The sequence below is a fragment of the Mobula birostris genome, chromosome 3 (assembly GCF_030028105.1).
Source record: "Mobula birostris isolate sMobBir1 chromosome 3, sMobBir1.hap1, whole genome shotgun sequence".
NCBI classification, from domain to species: Eukaryota; Metazoa; Chordata; class Chondrichthyes; order Myliobatiformes; family Myliobatidae; genus Mobula; species Mobula birostris.
Genome location: NC_092372.1, coordinates 49897724 through 49910128, shown reverse-complemented (window position 1 = coordinate 49910128; position 12405 = coordinate 49897724). Strand labels below are relative to the sequence as shown.

The window sequence follows — 12405 nt, the reverse complement described above, 5'->3', positions numbered from 1 at the left end:
AGGAATAGTGAACATGTGGAAAAAAAAGAAAAATCTTTTTCCTGAGGATGCAAAAAACGCCAAACGTCCGTCGACCCAGAATCAGAGAGGAATGAATTAATCAAAGTTGCAGATTTATTAGGTAAGGTCCGTAGAGGAGCTGAACAGTCCAAAGCTGGAGATAAACAGGTATTAAGATCTCCGCCCCAGATCAATGAAAACTCATTCAAATTCGGGAACTGATTGAATAATGATTTTAAAAATTCCGGACAGTCCATATTAGGAGCATAAACATTAACCAAAACTACCTTTTTATTAAATAGTAGACCACTAACCAGTAGAAATCTACCATTCGGATCAGAAATAATATCATGTTGTATAAAAGTAACTGAGGAGTCTATAAAAATAGAGACGCCTCGAATCTTAGCGTTGGAGTTCGAATGAAACTGTTGTTCCTTCCAGAATTTAAAAAACGTAGTCTGTCCCCCCTCCGCACATGGGTCTCTTGTAAAAATAAAATTTGTGCTTTAAGTCTCCGGAACACTTTAAAAACTTTTTTCCTCTTAATAGGATGATTAAGACCATTAGTATTCCAGGAGACAAAATTAATAATAGACTCCATAAACCCTAAAGTCAACCCGCAACAAGGAGGATTGACGATAGGCTCGACCCATGAACCCGGAAAGGGAACAGAGGGAAATCCTATTTCAGATTTTATTTTTCTTAAAGAAGGATGAAAATGATTGAGTGCAGAGCAGTGGTTATTTTCAACATGGGCTTTAGTAAAGCATTTGACAAGGTCCCTCGTGGTAGGCTGATTCAAAAGATTAAGTCACATGGGACCATCAGTAAGAAAACTAGATTTAAAAATTCATTTGGTTGTAGAAGACAGGTTTCATGGTAAGGGGATGTTTTTCTAAATGGAAGTCTGTTACCTGTAGTGTTAAATAAGGATATTACAGTGACTTCTGGAATATATATATTACAGGTTTGGATGAAAATGTAATGGTCTGATTGGTAAGGGTGATACAAGTTTAGAAAATTGAGGCACAGATAGCTCTACTTTTCCATAGATGCTGCCTGGCCTGCTGAGTTCCTCCAGCATTTTGTCTGTGTGTGTGTGTGTGTGTGTGTGTGGCTAGGTCTACCTTTTCCCTCAGGGTAGAATTGTCATAATATTAGAGGGCAGAGAGTAAGAGATGGCAGATGCTGGAATTTGTAGCATAAGATACACTGAAAGAATTCATTTTGCCAAGCAGTATCTATTAGAGGCAAAGAGGTGTCGGAATTTTGGGTTGAAGCCCTTGCATCAAGACCAAGAGTGTAGAGGGAAGAAAGCCAAGTGAGACAGAGGCTGGAAGATGAAAGATAGAACGAGGTTGGGTGGAGGTGGGGATTGGTGTATGGGGCAGAGACAGCAATCCAAGGCAGAGGTTTAAGATGAGAAAACAAAAATCTAAAGGAGATTTTGAAGACCAAGTTTCGTTTTAGAGTGGTAGGTTCCTGGAACGCCCTGCAGGGAAGTTGGTAGAAGCAAATATGATAGCTATATTTAAGAGACATTTGGACACATGGGCAGGTGGGGAATAGAGAAATACGAGCCATGTGCAGGCGGATAGATTTATTGTGGTTGCACAGACTTGGTGGAATGAAGGGCCTGTTTCTCTGCTGTAGATTTCCATGTTCTGTGAATGCCATAGAGAATGTCAAATCTCTGGAGAGCATGTGACTAAAAGAATATCATACTTCATATTACCACCTGCCTATCATATTGGCCCTGGCTATCACATCAGAACCCAAAGAATAGGAATTAACTCAAGTAGTTTGCATTTCAGAGGTACTACCAAACAAAAAGAAAACTGAAATTATCTTAAATTAGAAGGCACTTAAGGAACATATACTGGTCAGACAATAGCATTGATTCTCAGAAAAAAATTAAATGAAAAGCTTGATGTAGAGCAGCATAGTAGTAGTAAGAAGTGAGGTATAAAGAGATAAAAGTAATTTTGGAAAAGATTTAGCAGCTTTTTTGAATTTTTTTATCAGAAGTCTCAATTAATTTTAACAAAGGCTGAGTGACTTGATTTTGAATACAACCTTTTTAAAATCTTAGTTGTGCCTGTCGTGCAAGATTCTGTTCACTAAGTGGCAACATTTTTGCCATTTGCCATCTCATGCCAAATAACAACCTCATTTTCACCTGACTTATTTGGTATAATTTCCAGCTTTCAAGTTCTGTGATTATAACTTCGTCCCACTTCCAGAATGGAAGGTTAGAACTTAATTTCCATAGATTTGAGAATGTTTACCACAGATTGGAATGTAGCAAATGTTACTCCACAAGTTAAGAAAGAAGGAAGAAAGAAAATGGTGAACCACTGACTAGTTAGCCTGCCATCAGTAGTAGAGACAATATTAGAATCTTGAGGAAGTTGTTACAGAGCACTCTTAATTCTGCCAAATCCTGTAATTTTCATTTATGAAAGAAAAATCATGTTTGATAAATCTTTTGAAGTTTAGTTGAACCTATCTGGCTGAATGGATAAATGGGAACCGGTACATGTACTGCTTGGTATCTCAGGTGGCCTTTGAATAGGTGCTGCACAAAAGATCACTAAATCATTTGGAGTTGTATATTGGCATGGATTGATGTTTGGTTAATGGACAGAAACCTGGGATAAATGGGTCATTTTCAAGTGATCAGCTGCTGCAAGAATCCATGCTGGGACTTCATAATATATGTCTATAATCTGGATGAGGGAAACAAAATGTATCCCACTTTGATATAAAGCCAGGTGGCAGTCTGTGCTGTGGAGAGGATGCAAAAAGGCTTCAGAGGGATGTAGACAGACTAAGTCAGGGGTCCCCAACCTTTTTTGCACTGCGGACCAGTTTAATATTGACAATATTCTTGCGAACCCGGCGGGGGTGGGGGGGTTGGTGTTCAAGTAGGGTTAAACTCACCTCAACATGTCTTGTACAGTTGGGGTTGCTGACCTTCTCACTCCCAAATAAGGGACAAAAGTAGCAGTCAAATCCCGGGACACTTTACCCCTGAAAAGACTACCATGACCATGAAGCCTTGTGCAGGCACCTGTGTGCGCATGTGCATACATGCCGATTTTTTCCCCCCACAAATCGGTTTTGCCTTCATGTTCCCAACTATACTGTACATACATTATTTCTACTTTATATAGGCTGTGCATTTATCATATCATTCCTGCTTTTACTATGTTAGTGTTATTTATTTTGGGTTTTATGTGTTAGTTGGTATGATTTGTTAGGTTATTTTCTGGGTCTGGGAACGCTCAAAAATTGTTCCTATATAAATTAATGGTGATTGCTTCTTCGCTTCACGCCATTTCGGCACGAAAGCTTTCATAGGAACACTCTACCTTAGCAGGGGAAATACGGGACAAGGGCGGTCCCGTATAGGACAAACCAATTTAGCCCAATATACGGGATGTTCCAGCAAATATGGGACAGTTGGCAACTCTATGTTTTCAAGTTCAATGGTGGGCGTGACAGGGCATGAGGAAAGGTGCAGCTGACTCATATCGTTTCCTCACGGCCCGGTAGCGCATGCTTTGCGGCCCGGTACTTGGGGACCGCTGGACTAAGTGAAATGGGCAAAGTCATGACAAATGTAAGAGAAAAATGAGTCATCCACTTTGGTAGAAAAAGAATAAAGGTGGATGTTTTTAAGTAGCAAGAGATTAAAAGATGTTGGTACTCGGGGATCTTGTTACTCTTGGAGAATGAATCCTAAAAAAATGTATTATATTGATCTTTATTGCTTGCCTATCAGCAATTTGGAATTCCCTTTATCATGCTGCTGTAGGTGGAAACTGAGTAACTAACATTCCTCAGGACTGAACAGGAGTATTGACATTGCCAGAGGTCTGTCACATGTGAATACAATAAAGTTCTGGGAAAAATCACTTTTATTTGAGAATTTGCTACATACAATTATGGGGTTTTATTTGGAGTTGTGCAAAGTAACATTATCAGAAGAAACATCTTGTGTGAAATAAGTTACATGTGAAAGGTTTTCTAACAGTGTGTGATATAAAAACAAAAGACAGGGGAACAACTCAGTAGGCTAGGTAGCATCTGTGGCTGTTGTAAGGGTAGGCCAGGACTTGGATCAGTTGATGTCATAAAGCTGTGGCTGCAGTGCAGAATCCTGTATTATAACAGTTGATGAAAAATTTGACTTAGAAATTTATCAGATTTTTAATACTAAAAACTAAATTCAAATTTCACTTTTTTTTTCTTGATAGGATAACCGTGTTCATATTGGACCCAAAATGGAGATACGTGTAGTTACTTTAGGACTGGATGGAGCAGGCAAAACAACTATTCTTTTTAAATTGAAACAGGATGAGTTTATGCAGCCTATTCCTACAATAGGTAAATTGCATTCAATCAGAGAGCTGATTGTGTTAATAACATAAAATTGTATTTGTACAGCATTTTTAATATAGAATAACATTAACTGTTAACTAGCAAATTTTGCCCTTAAAGTGGATAAGTAATATTTGGGCATATTAATAACAAAAAAATTGGAAGAATTCCAGATCTTAGTGCTTCAGCAGTTAAAAATTTTAACCATTGATGCAACTCTTGGAGATGTGCAGGAAGTAAGATTTGGAAGAAACATTCTGGACACTGCAGATGTTGAAATCTGGAGCAAAAATAAAACTGAGAAACTGAGCAAGTCAGGCAGCATCTGTGGAGGCAAAGGGATAGTTGATATTTTGGGTCAAGACCCTACATCAGGACGAAAAGTGTAAAGTGGAGGTGACCAGTACAGTAATGAGACAGCAGTTGGCAAGTAATAGTTGGATCCAGGTGGGGAGGAAGGGGAATGAAAGACTGGGAGATGCATTAATGCAGACTACCGGGATGCAAATCATGGATTCAGTCCAATGAGGCGAATTCTTGTATATCATATAGCCCACGTCTTCTCCATTCCTTTCCTTCTCCTTCTGATCCAGGTCCTCTCAGACACACCCCTTCCAAAAACTTCTAGCCTACTGTCACTTACCACTTCTCAACCTGTTTTGGTCTACTGTCTACATCACGTTCCTCTGTTGTCTGATTTAATCTGCAGCCCTCTGTTGTCTCCACGAATAACCTTTCAGCCTCAGTTGTGATCTTTATCCCTTCCTCCCACACCTGGCTCTATCTGCCCACCAACCTGCCTGGCCTCTTTACCCTCTTTAAACTGGCTTTCTCCCTTTAACACTCAATCTCAAAGCGGAGTCTCAATTGGAAATACTGACTCTCATTTTGCCTTCACAGATGCTGCTTGACCTGCTCAGTTCCTCCAAGTTTATTTTTGCTCAAGTATTGGAGGAACATGGGTATCTCTGAGCATTGTAAGGTAGAAGAAACTGAAATTGTAACTGAAATTTTAATGCTTAAATCGGACCTACTTTAAGTTAAAAGGTAGCAAAATATAGATAAATTTAAATTAATAAAGGTGTGAGATGGGGTCTCCTAGAAGTTTACAGCTAATGATCTCATGGATGAGATTGCTTTATCTGCATGAAGTGATACAACGATATAGTCAAGTGACTTTTACAGACGATGCAGAAAGGCAGATGGAATCACTGTGGGGGAAAAAAAATGTTTTCAACCTTCTGCTAGCCAGGGAGGATACAATTTGAGACTAGGAGAGTGGGCACTAATTTCCAAACATTGAGTGAACATTAATGTCATGCTATCATCTAATCTGAATATCAGCATATTTTTTTAAAAATATAGCCAAAAAATCCTTAAATGCTAAGATTAGGGTTGCATTGTAGTTAAAGATGACAAATATTGATTGACTATACCTGTCAGGTTCTTTGTCCGGAAGTTGCATAAGCAGAAAGTCTGTGTATTATTTTCCTTTCATTTCTTACTTGTCAGCCTACATCCTTCCAAATTAATGTAAGTTTTCTAATACTTTAATTGAGACAAATTGTGAAATTAGTTCTTTTCCCCCCTGCATGCAGGTTTTAATGTGGAAACAGTGGAATATAAAAATCTCAAGTTTACTATCTGGGATGTAGGAGGCAAACATAAACTGAGACCACTCTGGAAGCATTATTACCTCAATACACAAGGTTAGTGTTGAATATTATAATTTAGTACTTTCTGAATAATTGTGCAATTCTGGGATACTGGCATCATCCCAATGTTGTGCTTGGTACTGGTAGTGACTACTTAATTTTACTGCCTGTCCCATTTACAATTTTTTTTTCTTTATTATTAGGTTTTATTGCACTGAAGTGAATTTGATTTTGCTAACAAAACCTTTTGGCCCAGTTTTAAGTCACCAGATGAATAGGGCTTGCTTTATAAATTAACTGCCAAATATTTTCCATGGTCTTGAGTGGCTATTAACAGTAACTGGATTGATTTGCACATCACCCTGTGTGAGATTTTTGACGTTTAGCTGCTCACACAGTAATTTGGCTCTCCTAAACAGTCGGACTGAATATTCCTTAATAGGATATGCAAGAGTTTAAAATATTTAATTAACTTTAAATATGTCAACAAATAAAATAGAAAGATTCGATAGAGAGCAAAAACAATTTTTAAAAAATGGTTGTTAAATCATCAACTCTACTGGAAGGTGACTTTAGTAACATTTTGGGTTAAAATACTACAGTATTTTATTTGATTCTTCAAATACTACAGTACAAATATTCTTTTTATTCCTGCAGCAGTTGTATTTGTGATTGATAGCAGCAACAGGGACCGACTAATGGAGGCACACAGTGAATTGGCCAAGTTGTTGACTGAAAAAGAGTTAAGGGATGCTTTACTACTTATCTTTGCCAATAAGCAGGTATGTTAATTGGAAAACTGGTTTAATATTTTAGGCGAAGAGTCAAAAACATTTTAGTTCCACATCCCATTCTCATTCTGATATGTCTATCCACGGCCTCCTCTGCTGTAAAGATGAAGCCACACTCAGGTTGGAGGAACAACACCTTATATTCCATCTGGGTAGCTTCCAACCTGATGGCATGAACATTGACTTCTCTAACTTCTGCTAATGCCCCACCTCTCCCTCGTACCCCATCTGTTATTTATTTATATACACACATTCTTTCTCTCTCTCTCCTTTTTCTCCCTCTATCCCTCTGACTGTACCCCTTGCCCATCCTCTGCCCCCCCTTTCCTTCTCCCTGGGCCTCCTGTCCCATGATCCTCTCATATCCCCTTTGCCAATCACCTGTCCAGCTCTTGGCTCCATCCCTCCCCCTCCTGTCTTCTCCTATCATTTTGAATCTCGCCCTCCCCCTCTCAAATCTCTTACTAGCTCTTAATTTCAGTTAGTCCTGACGAAGGGTCTTGGCCCAAAACGTTGACTGTACCTCTTCCTAGAGATGCTGCCTGGCCTGCTGTGTTCACCAGCAACTGTGATGTGTGTTGCTTTAATATTTTAGGATTGTGTTTCACCAGCCTTAGAAGCAAATGTTACATTGGTCTTGATTGTTAAGAGGTTTTGAGCACTTGTGTGTACCATTTTTCATTAACTTGGTGAAACCACAACTGGAATGTTGCCTTATAAGCCTGACTCTGTACCTAAGAAAGGATAAATTTACCATGGAGAGAGTGCAGTGAAGAGTCACCAGATTCCTGGGATGATGTATATATTGTATGAGGAGAAATTAAGCAGGCAAGGCGTGTACTCATCTCATGATCTCATGGAAAGATGCAACATTTTATAGTATGGTAGATTTTGAATTTGTTTTCTCTGGTTGCACTATTCAAAACCAGGGCCCTTGTATCAAAATAAGGAATCAGCCATTCAGGGCAGAAGAGACTTCACACAGTGGTGAATCTTTGAAGTTCACTACTTGAACCGTAGAGACTTCGTGGCGGGCTTATTCAAAATAGAGATACATTTTAATGTGGGGTATTGAGAGAGATGGGTTTAATGTAAAAAAGTGGTAGAGATAAGCAACCAACTGGACCTTAACAACCAACAGTGCCACCATGATCTGGCATTCAGCCTACTCCAGCTTCTATTTTTTGTTATGTATTACATTTTAGACTATTGTTTGATCAACTGATCACTTTCTGAAATACAAAAGACCTGAATAAAGAAATCAGAAAAATTGAAGTTAATGAACGCACATTTCTTGAGCAAAAGATCAATTGCATATAGGAACAAATGTAACTTCAGAAAGATGTAACAAGAATGTTAAGCAGACATTTGCCATACAACTCTTCAAACAAGTTCAAGCACACCATGGGGTCATTGCTGTTCATTTTACCTTCAATCCTGTTAAGATTCAAAAAATCTATTAGCTGAGTTAACTGTAACCCTCTGAGTGAACTCATTGAGTTTCACGTGTATCCAAGGTCTTTGAACATTAAATATTATACTCAGTATGGAAATGTCTTGAGAAATAACATTGAATTGATGGACAGAAGGGACTAATCTTTTGAAGGAAATCTTTTTTAATTGCCTCAAAGAATTTGTGTTTTTTTTAATTTAACAGGATGTGACTGGAGCACTAACAGTAGAAGAAATTACACAGTTACTCAGTTTGTATAAACTATGCTGTGGTCGCAGCTGGCATATTCAAGGCTGTGATGCCCAGAGTGGCTTGGGACTACATGAAGGATTAGACTGGCTCTCAAGACATTTAGTGGCTGCAGGTGTACTGGATGTAGCTTAAATTTGCTGCACAATAGGCTATGCCTGTACCTGGTTGCTTTGCATGTATCTCTAATAGTTGTGTTAAATTTGAAGAACAATAACACAGTGAGATACATGGGCAGAAAGTTTGTAAAACAGATGTGAAATGTATAAACAATGTGATTAAGAAAGCAGGTCCTACTAATTGGATTTTTGTTGCATTTGTTTTCTTTTACCAAGTGCAGTTAATTTGCTTGTAACTAAGTGGTTCAGTTTGTTGTCTCTATGCAGCATTTACTATTTAAGAACCTAGTTTTGTTTTATAGTGCTGTTAAAGTTTTGAACACATGTTTAATGCTGATCGTCTTCACTACATTACCATTGTATATTATGTATTATGCATTATGTATTAACTAGTTCTGAAACTGAGCTGTAAAAAGCCTCTACTTATCTGTAACGTATCTATTACTGTTGAATACTGTGTGCCTCACAACGAGCAGCCTGAACATTATTGGCTTAGTAACAAGCTTAACTTAATTCACGTTCATAATTAAAAGGCAGGTTTGGTAAGTAAACTTTATTCTGTCAAACTATATTCAACTGAGAATCTCAATCAGCCGCTTCTCCTTGCTCAACTGAGTCCCACAGCAGCTGTATTTGTATATTTAAAAAAAAATCATGGGTTGTGACAGGTCTGAAGAGCGGAGCCAGGGTAATCACATTACTGGCTGTGTGTTTGCAGCCAGTTGGCAACATTAAATGGAGAATTTTTTAATAAATTGCAATCCCTAATCTTTTTAAACATGTACAGCATGGATATTTTAATTTTGCATTGACTAAACACAGTTTGCCAAAGCCAAATTAAAAAGTTACTAAAGTTTTTGGAACAAGACATTGTTTCTCACTTGTATTTTACTTGGCTGGCATAGGTGCAGATAATCTCTTTCTCATGTGGTTAAATCAAACACAGCTGTGCAACTCGAGTTGTGAGATTTACAGTTTCTAGTCAGCACTACACCAGAAACTCAAAACAAGGAGAATAATGACTGGAGCACTTTCAGGCAATTGTGAAGTGAAGACACTACGTTTGTCATGACTGAATGATGGGCTTGCTTGCACAATAAGTATGAAGTCTAAGCTTCAATTACTCTGTGCCAGGAGATTTAAGTATAAGCTAAATAAGTGCTTTTAAGGTCAAAATATTCTATTGCTGAAAACCAAACTATTGTTTGGTTGTGTATCATTAAATCCTAGTTAACTATAGGAGAGTGTCACTAATAAATACTTAATAAAAAGGAGAATCAAACTATCTTTTTATTAACTGCTGATGTGACCATGCCACAGTTCTGCCTCTTTTATATGATAGGTGGAGGCCTAAGACTAGATCAAAGTTCCGTTTATTATCAGAGTACATACATGTCACCACATACAACCCTGAGATTCTTTTTCTGTGAGCATACTGAGCAAATCTATAGAATAGTAAATGGGATCAATGAATAACAAACTGAACAATAAATAATGAGCATGAAATAACGAGAGTCCTTGCAGTGAGACCATTGGTTGTGGGATCACCAGAAGCAGAATGAGTGGAGTTATCTCCTTTTGTTCAACAGCCTGGTGGTTGAGGGGTAGTAACTGTTCTTGAACCTGGTGGTGTGGGTCCTGAGGCACTTATACTTTCTACCTGATGGCAGCAGCAAGAAAAGAGTGTGGCCTAGATGGTGAAGACCTTTGATGATAGATGCTGCTTTTCTACGTTTCATGTAGATGTGCTTGATGGTTGGGAGGGTCTTACCCGTGATGTACTAGGCTGAGTCTACTACCTTTTGCAGGATTTTCTGCTCAAAAGGTATTGGTATTCCTATACCAAGCCATAATGCTGCCTTTCAACACACATTTCATCACACATCTATAGAGGTTTGGCAAGGTTTTTTTTATATAACATGCAAAATCTCTGCAGACTCATGAGGAAGAAGAGGTACTATCGTGCTTTCCTTGCAACCCTATTTATATGATGGGTCCAGGACAGGTCCTCTGAGATGGTGACACCTAGGGAATTTAAAGTTACTGACCCTCCGATGAAGACTGGATCAAGGACCTCAGGATTCCTTCTCCTGAAGTCCACAATCAATTCCTTGGTCTTGTTGACATTGAGTGAGGTTGTTATTACACCATTCAACCAAATTTTCAGTCTCCCCCCTGTAAGCTGATTCATCACCACTTTTGATACAGCCCACAACAGTGGTATCATTAGCAAACTTGTATATGGTGTTGGCACTGTATTTAGCCACACAGTCATTGGTGTAAAGCAAGTAGAATAGTGGGCTAAGCACACATCCCTAAGGTGCTCCTGTGATGGAGATTGTGGAGAGATTTTTTTCCCTATCCGAACTGACAGGGATGTACAAGTGAGGAAATCCGGGATCCAATTGCACAAAAGGGTTTTGAGCCCCAGGTCTTTTGAGTTTACTGATTAGTTTGCTCTGCCTAGTGTTTTTTTTTTCTTTAAAACTGTCTGTGCAGCCAATGATTATTGGTGGCCTACTCATTAAATGTTACTTACAATCCTCAGCATTGTAAATGCCCATCTGCTCAATTCTGTCATACAAGAGCTGCACTGGCCCGTTTCCTAGGTTGCCCACTAATATATCAAAATGGGGCCAAGTTCTTCTGCGATGGATTCCCATGCTACTTTAAATTGCCAGTAGTGACTAATTTGAGTAGAGAATTTATTCCATTCTAAGCATGATTGTAATCTTAAGTGCCCAGTTTTACAGTAATTGAAGTTACTGTAAATTAAGAAAGGGAGAAACACCCACCTGTTGCTATTCACCAAAGCCCCATCACTGTCTGCAGCACTCAGAGGCTGCTGAATTATGTTTTTAAAAAAAACACACCCACAGTGCCATCTTGGCCTGGCCGCCTATGCACTCAAACAGCACTAGACCAGTTGGATGAAATTAATTGCCCTCAACTAGAAAAGTGCATCCTCTTGAGATATTTTGTGTATTACTACATGCTCCAGTTAAAATCATCCAGCCTATAAGTTTAACTGAAAAAAATTTGTTTTGACTACGAAAGTGTAGGATATTCTTTAAATGAAAAATACACTTACCCCTCACTTATTACTGCACTCCAAAACCACCAATTGTTTTTAAGAATTTGATCTCATTCAATCAACAATATTCCATTTGTTTTATTCAGTTCAACCTCATGAAAAACAAACTTGTTTTTACTTTCCCAATTCTTTTTCTACTACAGCTGCTGTCTGATCGGATGAGTTTTTCCAGCATTTTCTGCTTTTCTTTCAGATTCCCAGCATTAACCAGGTTTTCATTTAATTCTGTATTAATCACTTTAAAATACTCACAAGAGGGAATTCCAGTATCTCACAGCTTGTTTAACTGCAATTGATATTGCTTCATCATTTATCTTGTTCATTATTTATTCTAGTGAAAACATGCTAGAATAATTTCAGTGCTTCCATCAACCATTTTGCTAGAAAAGCATCTGAGGCAGTAAAGGGTAGGGTAGAGGAATGGGGAAAAAGTCAAGTTTGTAGTTTTCATACTAGTATTAATTAAGGTATTTTGCTGAACTGCTTGCCTGGTATTTTTATTTCTATTCATAATTTAACTTTATAAGAGCAACATACCTTGTTTGAATTAATTTGAATTTTTGCACAATGCTGGAAGTTAAGAATACACAATGGAGGAGTACATTACCCATTGAAAGGCATCGGAAATATCACTCACTGTCCAAAGATTAATACAGAA

The 12405-nt window shown here is 38.2% G+C and overlaps 1 protein-coding gene across 2 annotated transcripts in view; it reads left to right on the top strand.

Annotated features, from left to right (window-relative positions):
- trim23 (tripartite motif containing 23) overlaps window positions 1-10160 on the top strand; it is a 39759-nt gene extending 29599 nt beyond the window's left edge. Inside the window, exons 8-11 of one of the 2 annotated variants that reach the window (XM_072252612.1) lie at window positions 4263-4392; window positions 5985-6095; window positions 6702-6823; window positions 8490-10160. In XM_072252612.1, the coding sequence (XP_072108713.1) occupies window positions 4263-4392; window positions 5985-6095; window positions 6702-6823; window positions 8490-8669 (543 nt within the window). In that variant the 3' untranslated portion in view covers window positions 8670-10160. Of the gene's footprint in view, window positions 1-4262; window positions 4393-5984; window positions 6096-6698; window positions 6824-8489 lie in introns of both variants that reach the window. The other variant, XM_072252611.1, reaches the window with a different exon arrangement.
- The last annotated feature ends 2245 nt before the right edge of the window (window positions 10161-12405 follow it).